The following is a 24,935-nucleotide window of genomic DNA, read 5'->3' as shown; positions in this document are numbered from 1 at the left end:
GGGGGGAAGTAGATAAATGCCTCCCTGTCACCCACACCCTTCACCCCCAGCTTGTTCCTTGCACCCTACCTCCCTCCAAGAAGCACCCGCCCACTCCTGTACCCCCACCTCACTCAGCCCCTGTGCTCTAAGCCCCCTTCCTGGCAACACTTCCCACACTGACTGCCTCAGTGAGTTGGGGGGTTTGTTCCTTGGGGGTGGAGTTTGCTTCTCACTTGTGTGGCCCCTGACCGATTTTCTGGGGGTCAGTGACACTGACCCAAAAAAGGGTCCCCATCCTGGTCTGCTGACTGAAATGGTGACATAAGAGAAGGGGTAATTGCAACACAAGTATCTTAAAGTAGGTTATTGATTCAGCTGGACCCCCTCCTAGGGTCACCTTTTTGTAAGGGCTGGTGTGCATTGTGGAGACTCCCCCCACTCCCAGTAGGACTCACCTCTGAATGAGCAATGCGTTACTCAAGCTCTCCTGCTGGTGAAAATGCAGCAAGCACTGTGGGAGCGCACACAGGCAGCAGGCACACCACAGGCCACTAGCCAACCACCTCCATCATAGCAGCCATCCCTGGCAAGGCACAGAAATGACTCGAGCCCCCCGCCCCAGAGAGAACACCACAAGTTTTACCTCCACAGCAAGTCTACTCCTGGGCTGATGGCCTGGAGTTTCCCAGATGCCTTTTTCAATTGATCTGAACCTCAGGAGCGAGCGCAGAGCCAGGGCCCTACCAGGGCAATTGCAAAGATCAGTCCCCTGATACAGCTGGAGGAGAGAGTTGGAGAAGGGTTAGTGAGCATGCTCAAGTGTCTGTGCCAGAGATTAAAACCACTGGAGTTGCAATGCTTCAGGCCCTCTGCTGCCTTCAGTCAGTCTCGTCTGTAGAAAGAGCAGCAGGGTACTGAGTGTTAATCAGCACATCACTACAACGGTCTCAGCTCCTCTCCGGCAAGCTAAGCCTGGCAGCGCTCCGCTCTCTGAAGGGGGCTCAATTCACAGATTACATTGCTTGGCAGTTCTGTCACCATGTCCAGGCAGGAGAAAGATGAGTCAAATGGGGTACATAAGAACAGCCAGACAGGGTGAGACCAAGGGTCCATCTAGCCCAATATTGTGTCTTCCCACGGTAGCCAATGCCAGGAGCCCCAGAGAGAATGAACAGAACAGGTATCATCCAATAATCCAGCATGTTGCCCATTGCCAGTTTGTGGCAAACAGAGGCTAGAGACACCCTCCCTGCCCCCTGGGTAACAGCCACGGACAGACCCCTCCTCCATGAACCTGCCCCGATCTTTTCTGAACCCTGAAGTAAAACGGAAGGGCATGTACCCATACACCCTGAACTTTAGTTTTCTGAACTCACCGGAATTCCCCTTCATGCCTGCAGAGCATCCCATCATCAAACCACCTCTTTCAGCCCAGCCCAGACCTGCTAAACAAGAGCGCATGAGCTGGAGCCTGCTCTTTGGCCACTGCTCGGAGGGGAAGGGTCCATCAGTCACTGCCTCCTGGTTCCTGCCCAGGTTCCACAAGGCCAGGAAAGCGCCTGGCCATTTACTGGAAGATCAAGTGACATTGGCATGAACTCCTCTCCATTGTTCAGTAGATGTCACGAACTGGTGGTGGGAGGGAGAAGCTGCTCTATGCGGAAAACACTCTGCACAGGCATTGCCTCCTTTGGTCAAATGGTGGCCAACGGGAGCAGCTAGGGGATGGGATGGTGCCTCCAGCAGGCACTTCCGTTGAACCTGTAGAGCCAGGTGTGGGCTTCCACCCCAAGCTGCACAAGGTAGGTGCCCTGCGCCTCCCTGTGTGGCTGCTCCTGCATCCACCCACATCCCCACCCCAGCAGCTCCCACCCATGCTCTGAACCCATTTTTGGTTCCATCCCAGAGCTCCAACAGCCCTGGTTCCCATAGGTTCTGGGGTGGAACTTGATGGTAGTGAGGTGAATCTTTTCTTCCTGCTTCTCGGGGGGCAGGGGGGCACATCTGTGAGGGCTTTTTTTGGTTGCTTCTCACTTGTGTTTGGACCCCCAACCCAGAAAAGGTTCCCCACGCCTGCCTTAGGACAGAATTCTCCTGCAGGAAGGTTGGAGAGTTGGCAGTAATGGGTAAGCGTGCCGCTCAGCAGGCACACCCAGCTGATGAAGTGTTTGTGGGTCACAAGTAACCTGCCCTTCCTCCTTGGCAATAGCTCAGGCACTTCCCATGGGCTGCCACCCAGGATATCAAAACAATATACCTTGCAAATATTGTTTGTAGCATGGTGGGTCGGTACCTGGACTGCTGCTTTTAGGGCTGTAGACTGGGTAGAGAGAACCCACTGCGCGTTTAGTCTGAGGGCACAGGTACTGCCATCACTATGGCAGCAAACAAACCGGAAATAGAATGGGTGTTTTTCCCCCTTTTCTACATCCCAGTCAGTTTAAACCCCTCTCCCAGAGCATTTAGAATTGAAACAAGAGATTACTGAGTGGGATCCTGACCTATATCGTACTCTGTCCAGTGATGACCCATTGGCTGTGTGCCTGTGCTTCCCGTCTACTGTACTACCTCTGTGCAAACAGCCCATACAGTAGACAGCTAGAGAACCCCCAGGGGCCACAGAATCAGATTAGGTAGGAAGGCACCCAAGCTAGGTTTGCTGTAAATGAAGCACTTCTTTTCAAAGCATTTTTATTTACCACTTGTGCTTTTCACAACTGATGTTTCAGACAAAATACTATTCGTCTCACTTGTGAAACTATTTCATTGTGTGCTAGGTTAGGGTGCTCTTGTACTGTTTGGGTAGAACCTGTTTACACGTTCCATCTGTTTGAACAGTGCCAGCAGCACTAGTTTGGAGTTTATGTTTCAGACAGCAGCTTGCAGGCAAACACTTGCTTTTGACAGCAAATGCTTTTAATGCAAAACCAAAAGCCACCAGGCTAACAGTTTATTCACACGACTCTTCATACCAATTTGCCACGGCTGAGGATTGTCATGTGTTTTTGGGCAGTGACTGGCTGGTGCCCCAAAGGCTCAAAGTTCATTTGGGCTTCCTGCCCATCTCTGAAAGAATGCTGCTTCTGCTCTTTTCCACCCCTGTGCAGAATAAATACTTCTATGTGCACAAACAGAAACACCAAACCAATCAATGGGCCCTCTGCTAATCAACTGAGCTGCGTTTGAATTTTTCCTGAGAGGCTGCACAAGTACGCAGTTTACAGGGAACAGTGCTCTGAACCCTCCCCACCTTTCCCTTGCTAATCGGTGCTGTTCTGCATCCCAGACCTGGTATATGCTAGATGTAACTACATTACTACAAACCTCTGGCTACTGGTGTAAGTTACCACCTGTGCAAAAGTTCGGAACAAGCAGTCCTGTAGCACTTTAAAGTATATCTAATAAACAAAAATGTTAGGCTGGGTCTACACGTGTCCCTTCCTTTCGAAAGGGGCATGTTAATGAGCAGGTTTGAAAGATGCTAATGAATATGCAGCACCTCATTAGCATAATGGCGGCCACGGTGATTCGATACTGCGGCTTTTCACATCGCGCGCCGCCCATGGAGACGGGACCTTCCAAAAGGACCCCCCCAGTTTTCGAAAGCCCTTCTTCCTAACACCAGATAGGAAAAACCAGCTCCAAGGCTAGGAATAATCCTACCGAGCACGAAGCAAAAACCAAGCCAGTCCTGACAGATTTTCATTACTGCTCACCAGACAAGCCTAACTTCAGCGTACGTTTCCTGGGTGCATCAGCCAAGCAGCAGGTCTGCTGGGAGGCCATGGCAGACCTGCCATTCCCTTCTGGAGGAGTCATGCATCAGCAGAACTGGACAATGTGTTTGCCCAGATCTCCATATTGCGCTTTTATTTTCTTGGTTGCACCTTACTCAGCTGAGGGGGCTCAGCAGTGCACTCAAGGGAAAACACACATGGCTAGTTAGAGATACACTCTTGTCAAAGTCCATTACAGGACACAGCTGTCACTGTCTCCTGGATGACATCATTACACAAGAGCGGAGATAACAGTGGCTATAGAAGATGATGGAATGTTGCACGGCCCTGGGCAAGTCCCTGTCCATCTCATAGGGTGCCATGAGGCTATCAAAAAAGAACTGACAGGAGAGAAATGGGGCCTCCCCACCCCCCCATTTATTCCACAAACAGCTCAAGAGCCACACTGCCGTTAGATAAGTCACTTTAAAACAATTAGCTGTATATGGAGGAAAATATCCTGTGAAGAACATTTTTGATCCATAGCAGGGATCGCGCTGTCGTGCAGCTGCACTGTAATACTCCCAGGCAGCAGAATATTTTCATCCCTTTTAATCCTGGGTCTTAAATAAACCTATGCCACCATTTCTGAATGCATCTCCTTATCCTAAGGCGCTCCACTGGACAGACTAACAGTCTGGCACGTGTCAGGCAGAGTTAGACAACATCGTAAATGGTGATCAACATAACCACACACAACACAGTCTGAAACCAAATGTAAAAACAACCAACCACCCCAAACTTTACCATTACCCTCAGACATTAGAAACCACTTAACTACTGAGATGAAAAGGTCTTTCCCAAGTCTTACCGAAAGCTAGCTCCAGCCTGACAAGCACTTCCCTGCTGTGACACACCCTCTCAGCATAAAATCAGACAGCTCCACGACCAGATCTCTCTGCATGTCTAATGCTCGCCGAGGCACCAATGAAACAAATGAGTCACCGCTGGGGGAAGCTTGTCGAACTCAGACTCAGTAAGTGCACTTATTTCCAAGAAAGCTTGGAGAAGACAGGCAGTCAGTCAAACTTGGGACCTTCAGCACTAAAGCCACTGGCTTGTTATTTGCATTCATGGAAAGAAATAAACCCTTGCTAACCACAAGACCTGAGATATGTTGTATAGTCACTGGGACCGGCTGCTGGAGGAGACATGATTGCATGTACTAGGCCAGCATATTCATCTGACTACTTAGTATCAAAGTTAAGGTGCTGTCCCTGAACTTATCTTGCCCACAGGGGATACATGGAGTATTGTGGGTTATTTATAGTTTTACATTGTAAATGACCTGTGAAAACAGTCTAGATCATGGATCAGCAACCCCCTGCACGGGGACCAAGAGTGGAACACGAGGAGATTTTCACCAGCCTGCAAGGCAGGAGCTGAGCCCTGCCCTGCCTCCCCCATGTAGCCAGGAGCTTGCTCAAAGCTATGCCGCCTGTAGATTAACAAAAGAGCCGCTAATGCTACAACCACCATCTACATGGTAAAACTCTGCATCTGAATTCATTTGTTAATGGAACTGTTGTAAGCAGGACTATTAGTGACTTTAAAAAGTACCACCGGCACTCGGACTCTACAGAGCGGTCAAAAGGTCAAATTTCAGCACTCCGCCTCCAAAAGGTTGCCGACCCCCTGCCTTAGATAAAACTACTGGAGGGTGGTTGCACAAATGATTGAAAAGTAGTTATCAATGCTTCACTCTTTAACTGGGAGAATATAGCAAGTGCGGTCTCACAAGCATCTGTGTGGAATCTGATACTACTCAAGTTAATTAACAGCGGGGAATGATGGAATGGAGAGTATACACACAAAATCTGCAGCCAGCCCCACCGCAAGCACCTCAGAGCAGAGGATTAGAATTCAGTGATCCCGATAAACTCGAGCATTGGGTTGAAATCAGCAAGACGAAATCCAAATGACAAATGCGAAATAATTCACTTCCCAAGGAAAACTCCAAAGCCCAACAACACAACTATCCAGACAGCAATACTGCAGAAGAGCAAGGTGGAGAGAGGGACTCCAGAGCAGTGGGTTTTTATCCAGTGTGCCCTCACCCTGGTGTGCCCTGAACTGTTGTCAGTTTCCCTTCACTGCAGCTCTTTGCAGACCCACTGCAGGGAAAATACCAACCCCACAGGAGCCTGTTCACACTGGGAGGCTGCTCTTCCCCGCCCGAATGAGCTGTACAGGAGCACGCCATCCTCCCTTCTGTGGCAAGGTGGAGGGAAGCCTGTTGAAGCTGGGACATAGTTTAAATACCACATCCAGCTGCAATGGCCTGGTGCTGGGGACGGGGAGGGCTGCTCTCTGGAGCTGTCTTCCCTCCATCTGCCACGAGTAACTGAGTGACCACTGAAACTTTCAGCAGTTACACAATTATTCAACATCCCTTTTGATGTTTTTTAGGTTGTTGTATGCACTACTCCATTGCAAAACCTCTCCAGTGAGACCATTACCATTGTAAATTTAAGTAGATGCGATGTTTGTGTGCATTCAGTTCAGCTGAAAAAAGTGGGTGTGTCGTGTAACTGAAAAGATTGGGAGCCACTGCTCTAGAGGGCAGCAACAAGAGGTTTGGAAAACATTATTTATGAAGAAAAGTTGAAAGTTTAGTCTACAGAGGACTGAAGGAGGAATTATACGTCTTCAAATATGTAAAAGACTGTTACAAAGAGAACTGTAATCAGTTATTTATCTCTGTTCGGTGTAAAACAAATAGCAATTGGCTCCATTTGCAGTACAAGATTGAGGTCAGATATTGGGGAAAAAAGTCTACCTCTGTTGATAGTTAAACACTGGGATAGGTTAGCTAGGGAAGTTGTGAAATCTCTGTCATTGGAGGTTTATAAGAACAGCTCGGACAAACACCCGTCAGTGGTGGTTCTGGTTTACTTGGTCCTGCCTCAGTTCAAGGGTCTGCACTGGCTGATCTTTCGACATTCTTTGATTTTGCAATCCCTTCCCACTTTTGGCTCTACTAATGGGAGGACGAGCATAGGCTAACATGACAATTAAAATGCCAGCCTGCTACATGGCGCCTTGTCATGACCATCCCTATTGGAGCGGAATCAGTAGTAACTATAGGAAGAACTTCATAAGTATTTCCTAGCACTGACAGAACAAGAGGTGAAGTGACTTGTCCAAGACAACACAAAGTAGCATTCAGAAAGAGTCACACACGATTGCTAAATTATTTGTGCTCTCCCCACTTCATGCGCAGATTTGCCCTAGATCAAGCCGCTCTTGATTAAGCTCAGCTGTAAGTTTACAGATAAATTGGCACCTGCAGCAACGTTAACAACTAGCATGATTTGGACAGAGCTGTGCCTTGCAACCAATTCCCAACAGTCTGTTTGTATGGTTTCCTAATCCATCTTAGACAGATTTGTTTTTTAAACTGTGCTCTAGGTCACCACTCCTTCTAAGTCTGCTGTATGGTGCCAACTTGCTGCTAAGCACACAATACTCCAACCATAACCACAACTTAGCCATGTAGGAAAGTTGTCTCAAAACAAGATTATAACTAGGAAGCAGTAACAGGTCCATGAGAACTCTGTTCTGAACACATTCCTTTTCTTAACTACTTGCTGCTGCAGGCATCACATTCATACACTGAGATCCAAGAATTAGCTAACATGTTTTATTTTTAAACATTCTAAAAATGCCAGAGCACTGTAAGCTGGAAAAAGTTTTAGAACAGCTGCTTCTCTTAAGGGTTTTACCCAAGGACCCAACAAGAGTAGCAGCACTGTTGTACCTACTAAGAAGTGGCAGAAATATCAGTACAAAGACTATAAGTGGAAGGTTTTGTGGTAAAAATGAAACAATTTTTTTCTTCCACTAAATGAGAAAACTGCACGTGCCCTTTGCTGTTCTTTATCAAGGCTTCATTGTTAGTCTGAACATGTTCGAAACATCACATCCTTCCTTCTTTTCCTGCAATGGAGGACAGGTGTAATGAAATTGTACAAGACAGTAGAGTGGACCCAGGCTCAAAACTCCCTCTGCTTTGGTCCTACGGACAATGGATGTAGGATGAGAATGCTGCCTTTCTCCATTTCAGTTAGAATGAAGTCCTTTCTTACAGGCACTGAATTAGAATTGTTCTAGATTGGTGGGATGAACATTTCCATCCACTCCCTCCTTTTACAAAGCCTGCCTATATGCCTCTTTCCTATTTCCATCTGTAAGCCTTCCTTTGGTGTGGTGGTGTGTTGTCATTAGCAGAGCTGGACGAGGAGGCTCTTCATAATAAGGATTTTCTATTTGCCAAACATTTTTCCCTAAGGTGCTGCCATTCTGTTTGCTGCTAGTAAATGATAGTTAAATTTACCATTTGGTTTCCATTCTGTTTCACATGTTCATAATTTGGCAGAGTCCTCTTCTGAACTGAAGCTTTCCAAGGAATTATTTATTAAATACAGGAGCCGTTCCCATCAGCTGTTCTGCAATCCAGACTAGGGTTGGGGAAGGGAGGAACATGCTATTTCCACCTCACTGCCCCAAAATGCAAAGAAGCTCACTGATGCTGGATTTTTGAGAGATCAATCTCAACATGTAGGTAGAGTCCCACAGATGAGACGCAAGACCTTTGCTAGGCATAATACTCTTCTCTTTTAATACATGGTTCTGGACATTTGCAAATGCCATCTGGACACAGACAAATTCTAATTTCACAAATGCATAGTGTGCTAATGAGGCTTGTCTGTAAGTGTCCAGATTATGAACAGCGGTGATGGGTGAGTGTGTCCCTGTAATCAGAACTGAAGACTTTTTTGCTCAGCTCTGTCAGAGGAAAAAAAATCATAGGCGCTAAAGGATTTTAAAAAGTTACTATGCCACTAAAAGTGCACGTTAAAGCAAAGAGAGTCAGGGAATACAAAGAAGGTACATGCAGAAAAGAAAGCTCAAACACAGAACAGCCCATTGCTATACATTTAGAAACAGTAAGCTACACAGGCAAAATTTGGCTCTCATGTTTCAAGATGTGTGTTTTTAACAATGTGGCAAAGTTAGCAGAACTTCATTTCTCCAGTACATTTTACTTTAGCAATGCAATCTTAGTATTTCATTAAAAGTTAGCAGTCCAGAGCAGCATCACAATTCCTTCTTTGGAGAATCTCAGTGTTGCATGGAAATTCATGTCTACATAGGCAAGCAAATTATTGCTTTCTCTAGGATGCAGTTGCTGCTTTTGGGGATGTGTACTCAGAATGAATGGGATGAGACTAGAATCACCTTAATGTGGTCCTATTTGTCTTGTCAATCTACTTTCAGTACCCTGCAATGTTATTTCTTCTCCCTTAGTTGTTCCGCTAGTATTTTCCCCACACGTTGCAACATCTTCATGGCTGACATCGGGCAGACTGGGCTTCTTGGTAAGCACTACATTTTATTTCTCTTAAACACTCTGACATTCATCCAGTTGGTTGTCCTAGAGTTACACTTAGTTCACACCATAATTGAGGCCATGTGTATTCTGGATGCATGGTTCCTTTAACAGTAGGCTACAAGTCCCATTAGCTGGGTTTATTTTTGAAACTTCTGTGTCCCACTTGTGTCTTGGAAAGTTCTTGTTAAAATCAGACATGAGCTCTTCTCTTTAACCTTTCATCCATATCAACCTGACATGTAAAAAGTGTTCTCCTCTGCCTGCATTTACCACTTACTAATCTAGTTGGAAAGGAAAAAAAAATATTGTGCACTTGCTCAGGAGGGAGATTCCAAAACAGTCTAAACAAGTTAAAAAGCAAAAAGACCAGCTTAATGTGGCCACCCCTTGTCATGATAAACATAAAATTCTGGACAGTAATTAGAGCAACATATATCAATATTCTGGATGCCTTTCCCTTTGTCTGACTAAAAGGTCCACAGAGGAAGACGTGCTCTTAACAACTAACCCGATGGGTATTTTCTTTAAACAAGTATTTTAATCCAGGAACTTCATCGTATTTTTGAGCAGAGCAAGATACTGAGAACTGAAATCCTAACAGAAAAACTGACAACCTTCCGTAACAAATCCTTAAAAGATGCACTACTGTGAGAGACATGAAGCAGCATTTACGCATACGTTAGGTTACTGTTATCATGGGGTCTGTGTGAGGATAAGTCCTTTAATATCTTATACTGTTGTGGAACTTGCTGCTGGTGGAACTGTTTCATTGTTGATAATTTAAGTGGCTGGGTCTGACGACAAACTTTCATGTTTCAGAGTGGAGAGAAAGATGAGGGAAGACTAGCTCTGGTAAAGGGGTGGAGATGGAGAGTCAAAGGAAGAGTTGCTTGTTGTCAAGTATCACCTTGCCAGCTGAAATCCATTTTCCTTCACAATTGGCCTGGATGGCCAGATTCCCAAGTATACTTCTATTGCAAGATAAAAGTCTGTGGATACTTAAGAGGACCTCATCTTCTTCAGTCCCTTTTTCAAAACGATTTGTAGGTGGGATTGCTGGAAGTTAGTGGGTTCCTACTTTACAATATAATCACACATTTTTTATGTTCTTTGTTTTAAAAGCCACCTACTATTGTCATAATTGGCACGCTCTTTTTTGTAAGCCTACTTGATTGCAGGAGTTGCAGTCACCTTGGTCCATTTTTGTGCTCATGAACAAGTGATGTTCTTTCATCTAAATCCATTCTTTAAAGCTTGATAGTCAATTTACAGCACAGCCATTTACAAATGGGAAGATACTAATTTTGGTAAGTGAGATTTTGGATAAACAGCTGACTTCTTAATGCATTTAGTACACTCAAAGGAAACAACCTTTCACTGGATAAGCAATTTTTTCATACACAGATTTTGCTGATTCTAATTGGATTGTACGGAAAATTCCTTGAAACTCTTATGAGGTATACACAAATGCTGCAGCTATTTCCCTGATCTGTGACTTGGGGGAGAAAAAGTCTATGGTTAGTGTTGCTGTGCTATCTGATTCAATTCTTATTCGCTCAATCACAACAATCTGTTGACGCATTACTGTGTTTCTGTTCGTACCAGTCAATCAGAGAAACAACCACTTCTCGCTAAAGACTCCTCATTCAGATTGTGCAATTAAAAATTAATAAATTGTTTATTTGATAATATATACACGTGTTCCAAAAATTCTTTTTATACAGTTAAAATATCAAATTAGCGATCTGGTAACAATACTGTTCAAAATAATCTCTTTAGTATGAACATTAAAATACACATTTTAAAAGCGTTTCCTTTTAGTGCTTCCAAAGCACAGCGTGTGCCAAGGCCACCTGAAGAGTCTCCGTCCTCCTCACAGGATGAAAGAGAACTGAAGTCGGGGACCTGGGAAGCCTCAGGTGCACTTTCATAATGTCTGTAGACAAAACAGAAGAGAGTCTGAGGTAGATTGTTTAGTGACCATCAGGTGGTAACAGTCACAGGGCTGTCTTTAGCTTTCATTAAAACAGAATAGCAGTTTGTTTACTCTGATTCAATCTACACTGAAACTCAAGTTTATAGGCATGGCTATGAGTTCCTGGGAACATGGCCCTTGTCTCTCTGGTGGCAACATGCAACATTACCACATGGGTGTTTTTGGGAGGTTTTTTGAACACACAGGATCATTCCAAAGAGTGCAGACAGTGTGCGTGTTTGACAGGCCCCATTTTCAATGCAACCTGCTGCCTACATCACGTAAATGTCTATAAGGACAATGTTCAAATGAGTAAATTCTCATCACCTGCAGGAGGGGCAGCAATGGTTATTTTCTTCAGCCTGTTGAGCGAATAGCACCCTCCACAGGAAAAAAGCCACACCTTTCATAACAAATCCTAAAGGTTATAGCCCATCTTCTGCCAACAGATGTTCTTAAAGTTAAAGCTCCACTGCTTCTTCTCAGACTCTGACAGTAAAACCACTTGACTGCCAAGATGGTGAGGGCATCAGCCATGTCTTCCTTCGTTCTTCTGTGGCACAGCAACATCCCTGATCCGCGTCTGTCTTGTTGGTACACTGTTATCTACTGTTGACATGATTAACTCTGTTGGGTAGACTGCTGAACTCTATTTCCTCTAGTATTCTCTCTAAGTGTTGTATTAAGACCCGTTTTTTAAACCTAAAGAAGAGAGGGAAGTAATTTAATGTTGGTTTAGCTCATTAATATTTTTCCTTCCAAAAATATAGCAACTTTCACATTAGTCACCCATTCAACATATAAATCACATCTCCATCTTCAGTCAGCAATTTATTGTATACTTCTAACTTTATTACAATATTTTAAATTAGAGTTCACAAAATGTCTAATATTTTGCAATAGACTAAAAAAAGCAAATACTCCTGGAAAAGTTGATTTTACTCCTGTTTTCAAAATTGCCATATAAAATTAATCATTTTCAGCCTCTACAAACCTTGCTGCTTCCTTGATAGCAAATTCAATGAAATATTTCTGAATTGCCATAGGTCCTTGTACTTCTTCAAGAAGAGAGAAGATTTTTTCATAATCTAAAAAATCCAAACAATTGTGTCAGTCAATAGTGGAGATTAAAAAAACAACAACCCCCCCACCCCAATCTTTCAAGGGTGGCTTCACCGAAGAGCCGATAAAAGAAATGAAGCTCAGAACTTCACACTTCTGCTGTGTCTGAGAACGTATGCTTGCTCATATCTATTCAAGTTAACTGTGCGCACGCTACGTGCACAACTATTGGAAAGTTTCACCCTAGTTGCTACCCATTGGGTCAGCTGTGGAGCCCTCTTGATTGGCACTGGTGCAGAGCTACATATATGACCCCACCAACCAGAACACCCCTAAAGTTCCTTCTTGCCGGCTACTTCAACAGTGGGGAAGGAGGGTGGGTATCAAATAGATATACACAACACAAATCTCGAAGAACAACACTTACAAAGGTAACCCTTTTTTCTTTGAGTGCTTACTCATATCCAAAATTAGATCAAAACAAAAAAGCAGTCATGCAGCACTTTAAAGACTAACAAACTAATTTAATAGGTGATGAGCTTTCATGGGAGAGACCCACTTCTTCAGATGATAACCATACCAGAACAGACTCAATATATAAAGCACAGAGGTCCAAAATTGTCATCAAGGTTGACAAATCAGAAAAATTGTTATCGAGGTTGGCAAATCAGAAAAGCAGAGGGACACTGAGGTGGGGTGGGGTGAGATGGGGGGGAAGCTGAGTTAGATAAAACATCAAAGTACGTAAGAGAGTCCTTATTATGGGTCAGGTAATTGCTGTCCCTGTTCAAGCCATGTGTTAAATTTGAATATGAATTTTAGTTCTGAGCACTGCCTCTGTAGATGGCTGTTAAAGTCCCTTTTCTGTAGAACACAAACTTTCAGGTCTTTAACAGAATGGCCCACTCCATTAAAGTGTTGGCTGACAGGTTTGTATATTTGGAGATTTTTGATGTACATTCATTCTGTGTCAAAGAGTCTGTCCTATATACATGGTGTGTGGGCACTGCTGACACATGATGGCATATGTGATTTTAGTTGAGGAACAGGAGAATGTGCCATGATTCTGTAATTAACGTGGTTAGGTCCAGGTTGACAAAGAACAAATGGACACACAACAGGGCCGACTGGCACCAGTTGTCCTCTAGGTGAATCAAGGAGAGTTAAGCTTGATGGACGGGAAGCTGAGAGAGCAGAATCACGGGTCATGGAACTCTCAGGTGCCACCTGCATTGAGAGCCTCGAGACTGACTGAGCCGGTGCCAATGACCTGGAAGCCTTCAAAGACTCCCGCTGGAGGCTACAGGGACCAATGCTGTTGAGAAGTCTTTCTTCAGCATTGAGCCCAGGATCAAAGACAGCGCAATGCACACCAAAGAACCTGCTGTGGGCTCCTGCCTCAGTGGTTGATGTGCTGACTCAATGAGGAGCTGGTGGAGATGAAAATCATTCCACTTGCAAGCCCAGGGCTTAAAAGTCTTGCAAACTCAGCACTTATCAGCCTGATGACCTCCCAAACAATGAAGGCAGGAGTCATGAGGGTTGCGCATTGGCATAGACTTCAAGCAGGAGAGATACTACTTAAAGCCCTTGGGCTTTTTCATGCTCCAATCCTCAGCAACAGGGAGAGAAGGGAAACCCTTCTCTACCTGCTGACTAACACTAACTAAAGTACAATGGACTATGCTAAAAGAACTATACACAGCTATTTACATGGTAAACAGCTAGAAAGCCATTGCGCAGCTGCAAGTGTCCAACCACAGAACTAACATCTGCTCTGGGAGTAAGAAGGAACTAAGGGGTGGTTGAGTTGACACGGTCAAATATAGGGCTCCACACTGGCACCACTCGAGGGGGCTCCAAAGCTGACCCAATGGGTAGCAGCTAGGGTAAAACTTTCTGATAGTTGTGCATGCAGCATCAGCACATCTTACTTCAAAAGGTCTGATCAAGCACTTGAAGAACACTATTTTATGTGTAGAAAGTGTCTGACAGCAAGAATTTCAAAGTTTCTAAAGTACTCAGTGACTTCAAGTGTTGCATGTAAAAAGCTGAATTCTATTAGCTGCTACTAAAAAAAATAGGATTCCCTGGTAAACTAGGCTAGTCTCAAGTTTATCCACCACAAATTTTGTATATATGCCAAACAGCCAATGAAACTCAATTCTGAGCTGGCATGGAGAGCTCTGGGAGTATGTTTAAGATTAGATTTGTGATGGCTAGTTAAGGGTCTTCCTTCAGGAGGTTCTCTATTTATGAAGCATTTGCCACTTAGCTGTTGCATGAAGATCACATGGCAGAAATGTGCAAAAGTTGAATTAAATGAGAAGTGAAACCAAAGGCAATGCTCTTATCTTCCCTGCTATTTAGCCATATTACATGATTAACAGATACAGTACTAGTAGTCCAGCAGAGGATTAACAAACTGGGACCATTGACAAAGTCACAAGTAAACAGACTTCTACAGCCTACCAACCTGAACCATGATTGGTTTAAACTATTTCTACTAGTCTTTTCACTTCCATGAAGACTACAAATGTTCAAATTAAGAAGCACCAAAAGAAGCTCTCATCATATATTAACGTTAGGTTTTAATTTATGTCAACACTTACTGTATGCAGATTTGATAACAATACGATTAGACTGGTACACTCTACAAAACAGGTAGAAAAGAAAGTGCCTGACTCAGCTACTCAAGTACAACTGAATACGTTAAAGATGGACTTAAATGTTTTTTAAAAAAAATAGGTTGGTTAAGATCTGACATCATTAACAGAATAAGAGCAACTTTTTGTGTTTCAGACACCTCATTAATCCGCATATGTCACAAGACCCAACCACTGAAAAATAAGGGAATCAGTAAGTGAACAAATCGCCAGAACCCAAGAATACTTTGTTATTTTAAATTCACTTTGATATTTTAAATATCATAATTCACAACATCTGAGTAAAAGGTTCGCTAGCATAATTTGGAGAAGTACCATAATTAACTCTTAGACAATTACAGCAGCATGCTGCTATTCAATCTTTGAGAAATGGGAAAAGTATGAGTCACACACACTAATAACAGATGCAGATCAGTCTACTGTTAACTTTAAATATACTGTTCCAGTGTTCTTACCTCCAGCGTTTAAGCTGGAGCAGTTTTGTTCAGCAAAGATGGCATAACTACAAACATCAAAAGCACAGACTAGCACTGCTTTTCCTCACAGAGTTTTGGTGCTGGGAATATTAAATTTTACATGGAAACCAAACTGTGAACTTGTAAAACTCAAATTACTACTTTTTAAATCTATCCGTGTGCTCAGTCTTACAGTCTTTTCACGTTTAATAAAAAAAGCTTTCACTTCATCATTAACAATTATGCAACATTCCAAAACATACGCTGGTTACGTGTGCCTTTCCCTTCAGGACAGGGGCTTGAAGGATATAGGATGTATTACAGCAAAAGTGCATCGTACATACACACAGCATAGAACAGCACTGTGAAATATCTGAATTCATATAGTCAAACAAATCAAACAAATCAACTGTCCTTTTTTCAAGCATGCTTCAGATTTGGAATTATGTAGTTTCAAAAACAATCAGTGCTAGATAACATAGAATCACAGAACATTAGAACTGGAAGGGACCTCAAGAGGTCATCGAGTCCAGTCCCCTGCCTTCTAGATCATCCCCGATAGATGTCTGTCTAAAATGCTCTTAAATATCTCCAGGGATGGGGATTCCACAACCTCCCTAGGCAATTTATTCCAATGTTTAGCCACCCTGAAAGTTAGTACATTTTTCCTAATATCCAATCTAAACCTTCCTTGCTGCAGTTTGAGCCCACTGCTTCTTGTCCTATCCTCAGAGGCTAAGAAAAAAATTTTCCCCCCCTCCTTGTACCAACCTTTTAGGTACTTGTATGCTGCTGTCATGTCCCCTCTCAGTCATCTCTTTTCTAAACTAAACAAGCCCAGTTCTTTCAATCTTTCCCCATTGTTCATGTTCTCTAGACCTTGCTGCTCTTCTCTGGACCTTCTCCAATTTCTCCACATCCCTCTTGAAATGTGGTGCCCAGAACTGAATACAATACTCCAATTGAGGCCTAATCAGCACAGAGTAAAGAGGAAGAATTACTTTGTGCGTCTTGCTCGCGACACTCCTGATAATTCATCCCAGAATCACGTTTGCTTTTTTCACAACAGCATCACACTGTTGACTCGTATTTTGCTTGTGGTCCACTATGACTCCTAGATCCCTTTGTAGGGGATCTCGACCGTCTCCTTGCTAGACACTCCCTTCCTATTCTGTCTGTGTGAAACTGATTATTCCTTCCTAAGCGGAGTACTTTGCATTTGTCCTTATTAAACTTCATCCTAATTACCTCAGACAATTTCTCCAGTTTGTCTAGATCATTTTAAAATTATGACCCTATCCTCCAAAGCAGTTGCAACCCTCCCACCTTGATATCATCTGCAAATTTATTAAGCATACTCTCTATGCCAATATCTAAATAGTTAAGGAAAGTACAGTAGGCACATTAGGTACATGCACGTGAGTTGCACATATCTTGGGTTAACATGACTCTGAGTGGCGAGAAAACTGACCAGCACAGTAGCGTCGGTCAGTATCCCAGCTCCTGTCAGGGGCAGCAGCCTAGTCAGGCTCTCAGCTGCCACCCAGGAGCAGGGAAACTGATGAGAGCAACTGTCCTGCTCAGTTTCCTGTCTCTATAAGCGGAGGAGAACCAGGAGCCAGGCTGCACCTGGTCCTCAGCTCCCCTCCATTCCCTGGAGCCCTGGTCAGTTTCCTGGCTCCCCGGCTTGCGCAGGGAAATTTGACTTACGAGTGGGTTGCGAGAACGCAACTGCTGCACACATCAGGGGTCTACTGTATTGAACAGAACTGGTCCCAAAATAGACCCTCTGCAGAACCCTACTTGTTATGCCCTTCCAGCATCATTGCAAACTGTTAATGACTACCCCATGAGAATGGTCATCCAGCCAGTTATGCCCCCAACTTATAGTCGCCCCATCTACATTGTATTTGCCCAGTTTACTGACAGGAAGATTATGCAAGACCATATCAAATGCCTTACTAAAGTCTAGATATACCACATCCACCGCTTCTCCCCTTATCTCAAGACTTGTTATCCTATCAAAGAAAGTTGTCCTTTTGGTTTGGCATGATTTGTTCTTTACAAATCCATACTGGCTGTTACCTATCCCCTTATTTTCTTCCAGATGTTTGCAGATGAATTCCTTAATTACTTGCTCCATTATATTTCCAGGCACAGAAGTTAAAATGACTTGTCTCTAATTCCCTGGCTTGCTCTTACTCTCCTTTTTATAGATGGGTACTGTATTTGCCCTTTTCCAGTCTTCTGGAATTTCCCAGTCTCAAATAGTTGGGTTTAAAAGGTACTTCACCTTAAGTGTTCTGCTCCCATTAAATTACAATCAATGTCCACCACTGTTAGGAAGTTTTCTCTGCACTACTACCTCCCTTATACCCCAATTCATTTACCCAACAATCCAAGAAAGCCCCAAGATATCACCCTAAATGTAGCAACTGGAAGCAAGTCCAAGTCTAAAAAACTGTAAGTACTCTAAAGTAATGAATTCTATTTTCCTGCTATGCCACATTTGATACTTACTCCTTCCAGGTTTGCGAACCTCTTTCATCACTTTTATTTTGATATCAGCATTGTTTCCTTCTAACATAGTAGATGTTATTTGTAATGAGTTTGGCACAGCCCCAGAAGTGGATTCCACCACTATTTTTTGGTCATCAATAGGCACACTGTAATTTAGAGGTCCTCTAACAAGTGCATGGGTAGCAGCTTTATGATCCAATCCATCTTCACTTAAGCAATTGAATTCATCAGGCAAAGAGTCCAAGTCATTTGGTAGCAGATCATCATCTACCAAAGCAGCAGGGACTAATGGAACCATTTGTGTAGACAATCCATCAATTTGTTTGTCTAGGGACTGATAATTTTCAGCCTTCTTCTCTCCGTTACCATCTTGAACAACACTGTTGTTGGCATCTGTAAGTTAAATTATACATCATAATCAATCTACAAGTCTAGTATTAAAAGCATCTACAGGAGAGAGCACAAAAAAACAAGAAATGGAAACGACGTCTTTGGTCACCTAGACCGATTTCCTTCACAGTGCAGCACTGTCCCAAGACTACTTCTAAAAGACTTGTAGTTTGTCTATATCGCCAGTTATGGTGAGGAAAGCAGTACGAATGTATGAACACACTGGATAGCTGCATGAACCCTGCAATTTAAACACTTTAGTTATACACTGCACTTTGATTCACCCCTGTAGATGCACACAAATCTTCACTCTAAAGCAGTGGTCCCCTCTCCCCCGCAACTGTGCACAGGGCGGAAGAATTTTCGTGGGGAGAAGGTAGGTGCAGCACAGCCTGGGTCAGTCCTCATAAGGGGGAGCGGAAGGAGAGCACACAAAGCGCATATGCTTAACTGGAATCAATAAGAAGAAACTACAATCTCCTCACTGAAATTAAAACTCTTATAAAAACAGTTACATGACCCTTTGACAAACTCATTCCAAGTAGGCAATGGTTTCTTGCACTGCTACCATCATTGGTAATCCAGGCAGCTTTCTGAGCTACAGTTTAGCATACCTTTGTGAGCTGGGATTGCTTTGAGGTTAGGGTAAGACAGTGATCCTGAAGTATTGGGTGGTCCTTTCCCACCAACATGATTAGATATAACTGGTGGTGACTGTGGTCGTCTCAACAGTGGTGACATACTACGTCTTCTCTTTAGTGATGCTGGAGTGTTGGGTTCTCCTGGTCGCTTAATTTTGTTCTGAGGCCCAGCAACAAATTCATCTGCTTCATCAATCATCATACCCTGAAAACAGAACAGCAAGCTTGATTTGAAACAGATCTTCCACTGATTTAACTAGAGTAAGCCTCCTCAACTCAGCGGGCTTTTACTACTTCTTATAGCTATCTGAAACTACAGTGCAGGTGTGCCTGATATAAGGTGCAATATTTCAAACACAGACCAGCTTAGAAGGAAAAGGACTTAAAAGCAAAACAAAACCTTGCATTCTCTAAGTATGTTGCATCTTAGACAACACACTTAGAATATGAGAATGAAGAACTTTCGGAGGTTGGAGAAATAACTCCACTCTCCACTGACCTGTCTGAAAATGTTGTGGAGCCTGCTATATAAAGTACTCATGAAAAAATAGGAGTACAGCAGGAATGTCATTCCTCCTACCTTCTTATCCTGCTTGAAAGGGTTGCCAAATGTATGAAGCCTTTTTGGTTGGTCTGGATCAATCTCCCGAAGGGGCGAAGGCATCATCTTCAGGTATTCCTGGTAATTTCCCATCTGCGCAACAGGAACACTGTGGAGGCAGTCTGCAGGGGAACAGGATACCTTTACTCAGTCTATTTTAAAACCCAGGAGATGTAAAGAACATACACTTTTTAAATTGTTAGCTGGTTAAACCTTAAGTTCTTAACTATTCCTGCATGCCACTGATGACTGATCTGTCGCACTGAGGGTGAGAAAGCCGTCAAAGAGTTACATTCATTACTGGACTTGGACAAAGAGGGGCCAGAGAAATCATTCAAATAACTTTCAGCCTATCTTCAAACCTTATTTATGAAGTGCCCACGAGCACCAGTGTTAAGTAAGGCAGCTTTAGACAAACTGGAAATAGTGTTCCCAGGCCAGCCTCAGGCAGCATCACCAAAAAAAGAAAAGTTACTCACCGTAGTAACGGTGGTTCTTCGAGATGTGTCCCCGTGGGTGCTCCACAATAGGTGTCGGGCTTGCCCGGCGCCGCAGATCGGATCTTCCAAGCAGTTTCTGCCGGACCGCGCATGCGCCGGCGCGCGCCGCTCCCTTGCGCGCTCCTGGCCATGTGCGCGCTCCGGTCCCCGCCAGTTCCTCGACCAACCGCCTCGGGTGCCCCTGCAAAACACTAACAGAGATCCGAAGCGGGGAGGATGGGCGGGTAGTGGAGCACCCACGGGGACACATCTCGAAGAACCACCGTTACTACGGTGAGTAACTTTTCTTTCTTCTTCGAGTGTCCCCGTGGGTGCTCCACAATAGGTGACTACCCAGCAGTAACCCAAGATAGGAGGTGGGTTATCGGATTATGTGCAGCTTGTCCCCAAGAGGACCGCTGCAGAGAGACGGGTATCCTCTTGGAATACCCTGTGAAGGGCGTCATGTTTGGCGAAGGTGTCGTAGGATGACCAGGTCGCCGCTCTGCAAATGTCTTTTAACGCAACGCCCTTGAAAAAGGCTGTTGATGCCGCCACCGCCCTAGTGGAATGAGCCCTGGGAGTGGCCGATAAAGGAGTCTTTTTGAGCTCGTAGCACATTTTTATGCAGGATACAATGTGCTTTGAGATTCTCTGCGAGGAGAGACCTTCTCCTTTCGATTTGGGAGCGAGGGAGACTAGGAGTCTATCCGTTTTCCGGAAGGACTTGGTCCTGTCTACGTAGAAGGCTAGCGCCCTCCTCACATCCAGGAGGTGTAGGCGCGCCTCTTCGTTGGAGTTATGAGGCTTTGGATAAAACGAGGGTAGAACAATAGGTTCGTTAATGTGAAACTCGGAAGAAACTTTGGGAACAAAGGCTGGATCCAGCCGTATGGTTACCGCCTCCTTGGAAAAAAACAGTGCAGGGTGGCGTTGCCATGACTGCCGCGAGCTCGCTCACCCTACGAGCTGACGTAATTGCAAGAAGAAAGGTCGTCTTTATTGTAAGGAGGCGGAGGGGAACCGTGGCCAAGGGCTCGAACGGTGGTCCCATTAGCGTGGTAAGCACCAGGTCCAAGTTCCACGAAGGTGGAATCGGTTTCCGAGGCGGGTATAGGTTTACCAACCCTTTGAGGAACCTGGTAACCATAGGGTGGGCGAACACCGTGTGCCCTTCCTCCTCATGTCTGAATGCCGAGATGGCGGCAAGGTGGACCTTCAACGAGGATAGCGAGAGTCCTCCTCTCTTGAGGTCCAGTAAATACTCTAGTATTGTAGGTATAGGCACCAAAAGGGGGGCCAGCTGTTTGGTAGAACACCAAGCCGTGAAGCGAGTCCATTTTTGCTTGTAGGTCTTCCTGGTGGAAGTCCTCCTGCTACTTTCTAGGACTTGCTGTACTTCCACTGTGCATGTGCTCTCTAGGGAGCTGAGCCATGGATTAACCACGCTTGCAGTCGCAGGCTTTGGGGGTGCGGGTGCACTATGGACCCCTGGGCTTGCGTGAGCAGATCCGGCGCCACCGGAAGAGGCATCGGTGGACGGTCCGACATGCGCAGGAGTAGGGGGAACCATTGTTGTCGATCCCACGTTGGGACTATCAGGATCATCCGGGCCTTTTCCCTCCTGGCTTTCTGCAAGACTTTGTGGATCAGCACTGTGGGAGGAAACGCATAAAGCAGGGGGCCCCTCCACGGGATCACGAACGCGTCCCCCAGGGACCCCCATCCCAGTCCTGCCCTGGAGCAGAATCGTGGGCACTTCTTGTTGTGCTGAGTGGCAAACAGGTCTATTTGGGGAAAACCCCATGCGTGGAAAATCGGCCGTAGCAGATCGGGACGGATCTGCCACTCGTGTGTGAGTGCAAAACGCCTGCTCAGCTGGTCTGCCTTCACATTGTGCGCACCCGGCAAGTATGAGGCTTTCAAGATTATATTGTTGGCGATGCACCAGTTCCATAAGCGGATTGCTTCCGCGCATAAGGCATGGGATCGAGCTCCTCCTTGCCTGTTTATATAAAACATGGTGGAGGTATTGTCTGTACTGATCCCGACGACTTTGCCTTGTATGTGGTCTCGAAAGTGTCTGCAGGCGTTGAACACTGCTCTGAGCTCCAGTATATTTATGTGTAGTGACTGTTCCGTGGGTGACCACAGTCCTTGAGTCACCTCTTCGCCCATGTGCGCTCCCCACCCTATGAGGGAGGCATCTGTAGTGAGAAAAACCGATATTTGCGGCTGGTGGAAGGGTACCCCTGTTAGCAGGTTCCTGGGGTTTACCCACCATTGTAGGGATTTGTGCACCCTGGCTGTGGGCGACACCACCCTGTGAACGGTGTGTACTGCCGGTTTGTATACACTCACCAGCCAGTGCTGCATGCTGCGCATGTGTAACCTGGCGTTCTGTACTACGAACGTCGCCGCTGCCATGTGGCCCAGCAGCTGCAAGCACGTCAAGACCAGCACCGTAGGGCTGAACGTGATGACCTGCACGAGGGAACCGATGGCCCGAAAGCGAGCCTCTGGTAGATATACTCTCGCTGTAACCGAGTTTATGCGAGCCCCTGTGAACTCTATGTCCTGTGTGGGGTCTATTTTTGATTTTGCCAGATTGATAACCAGGCCGAGTGAAGAGAACGTGTTTGCTGTGACGCGTATCATGCGCAGAACCTCCCCCTTCGAGGCCCCTTTGAGCAGGCAGTCGTCCAGATACGGGAAAATAAATACCCCCTGTCTGTGCAGGTAGGCTGACACCACTGCCAAGGTCTTGGTGAAGACTCTGGGGGCCGAGGAGAGGCCAAACGGTAGGACCTTGTATTGGAAGTGTTCGTTGCCTACCATGAACCGGAGGAATCGCCGGTGAGCCGGATGGATAGTTATGTGGAAGTACGCGTCTTGTAAATCGAGGGCTGCGAACCAGTCTCCATCGTCCAGTGCTGTAAGGATGGAGGCGATTGTGGTCATCTGAAAACGTTGCTTGCGCAGGTACCTGTTGAGGCCGCAAAGGTCTAAGATGGGCCTCCAGCCTCCTGTCTTTTTCTCCGTGAGGAAGTACCTGAAGTAGAACCCTTTCCCTTGCAGTTGCTCCGGCACTCTTTCCACTGCCCCTATGAGCATGAGATGGTCCACCTCCTGCCTGAGCCTCGCTACATGGGAGGCCTCCTGGAGGTGGGGCTTGGGTGGAGGTCGAGACGGTGGGAGCAACTGGAAGGGGATGGCGTACCCCGTGGCTATGATCTCCAGCACCCATTTGTCTGTGGTGATCCTTTGCCACTGGTCGTAGAATGGTCGGAGGCGATGGTGAAATAGCCGCTTCGGATGACCTTGTGCGATGGTAGTGATGGCGCAGCCCTGGATCTGTATGTCAAACTTGTGGCCTTTGGCCCCGCCCCGAGGACGCACGGCTCTGTTGTGAACGTCGCCTGGGAGTTCTGTACTGCTGGTGCTGTTGATGTCGCCCTTGCTCGTAACCCCTGTGGTACTGGGGGCGCGGTTGCTGGTACTGGTACCGTCTTTGTTGAGGGTAGTACCTTTTCTTTGTGTATGGAGGGGTGTAAATCCCCAGGGTCCTGAGTGTGGCTCTTGAATCTTTACTGGAATGAAGGACCGAGTCAGTTGATTCAGCAAACAGCTTCTGCGAGTCGAAGGGAAGGTCAACTATCTTCGCCTGCAGATCCCTCGGTATACCCGAAGTCTGGAGCCAGGACTCCCTTCGCATCACCACTGCCGTTGCTGTGGAATGTGCTGCTGTGTCCACAACGTCCAGGGCGATCTGAAATCCCATCCTCGAGGCCGCGTAGCCTTCTTGCACTATGGCCTTGAGCACCGGCTTTTTGTCCTCTGGAAGCGAGTCCATGAGGGAGGTTAACCTGGAAGAGTTGTCGAAATTATGGTTCGCTACGTGCGCTGCGTAATTTGCCATTCGCAACGTTAAAGTGGAGGAGGAGTAGACCTTTCTGCCGAACAGCTCTAGCTTCTTGGCATCTTTGTCTGTTCCCCCTGTCCTGAATTGAGATGTCTTTGATCTTTGTTGCGAGGACTCCACCACCAAGGAATTTGGCTGTGGGTGGCTGAACAGGAACTCCATGCCCTTCGCCGGCACGAAGTATTTCTTATCCGCTCTCTTTTGGACAGGCGGAATAGTCGCAGGGGTCTGCCGTATCGTAGTGGCGGACTCTAAGATCGCTTCATCAAGCGGTATTGCTACTCTGGAGGAGGCCGGAGGTCTCAAATTTTTGAGGAGCTTATGGTGTTTCTCTTGCACCTCTGCTGTCTGGATGCCTTGCGTGAAGGCCACCCTCTTAAACAGCTCTTGAAACTGTTTGAGATCGTCCGGAGGATGGACGTCCCCCGGGGCCGTAGCCTCGTCCAGGGAGGAGAGCGAGGAACCGCTGGGGTACGTCTCTCTGGACCCTTCCGGTTCCTGCTGGTGATGGTACACCCTCTCGCTAGAGGTTTGCGAGGGAAAATCTCAGGGTTCCATAACCAGTCCCCCCTGAGATGCTTGAGTCTCTGTCCCCGGTCGCAATTGCCCTCGGGGGTACGAGATCGTCTGTGGGGATCTTTCCCTAGTAGATTGCCGATGGTGTCTATGCCCCGCGTGGTAGGGGCGACCATGGCAGTATAGGCACTGTTCTTGGGAAGGTGACCTAGACCACTCCATTGGTGCATACACTCTGCGTCTGGGGGAGGGAGATCGTCGAGACACTGGAGAGAGCGATTTTGCATAATAGTCCAGCGGTTCAAACCCCAGGAAGGGTGAAGGTGGTCCCAGCCAGGGTGAGGCTGGTTGCAAAAACGGAGAAGGGGGCTCCGGGTAGGCTAGGGGGGACCCCTGCCTTCTGGTTGGAGTCTGCAACATAAGCGGAGGGCTGTGAGAAGCAACTCCACAGCCCTGTCCGGAGAGGGGCTGCAATGCCTCCTCTTGTGTGCAGCCTTCCCCCTCCCTGGAGGAGGTAACTCCGCCCCCTGACGCACAGGGGATCCCGGCCCCGTC

The 24,935-nt window shown here is 46.0% G+C and overlaps 1 protein-coding gene across 2 annotated transcripts in view; it reads right to left on the bottom strand.

Annotated features, from left to right (window-relative positions):
- Positions 1-10,836: 10,836 nt before the first annotated feature.
- Positions 10,837-24,935, bottom strand: part of LOC142019986 (integrator complex subunit 6-like) — a 67,853-nt gene continuing 53,754 nt past the window's right edge. For both annotated transcript variants that reach the window (XM_075007462.1, XM_075007463.1), the window contains 6 exons: positions 19,443-19,585; positions 18,836-19,067; positions 17,832-18,224; positions 12,123-12,216; positions 11,456-11,830; positions 10,837-11,089 (listed from right to left, as the gene is read on the bottom strand). In XM_075007462.1, the coding sequence (XP_074863563.1) occupies positions 11,731-11,830; positions 12,123-12,216; positions 17,832-18,224; positions 18,836-19,067; positions 19,443-19,585 (962 nt within the window). In that variant the 3' untranslated portion in view covers positions 10,837-11,089; positions 11,456-11,730. The remainder of the gene's footprint in view (positions 11,090-11,455; positions 11,831-12,122; positions 12,217-17,831; positions 18,225-18,835; positions 19,068-19,442; positions 19,586-24,935) is intronic.

The sequence above is a fragment of the Carettochelys insculpta genome, chromosome 13, assembly GCF_033958435.1.
Source record: "Carettochelys insculpta isolate YL-2023 chromosome 13, ASM3395843v1, whole genome shotgun sequence".
In the NCBI taxonomy this organism is placed as follows: Eukaryota; Metazoa; Chordata; order Testudines; family Carettochelyidae; genus Carettochelys; species Carettochelys insculpta.
Note: the sequence above shows the minus strand (reverse complement) of the source record. Positions and strands in the feature narration are given on the sequence as shown.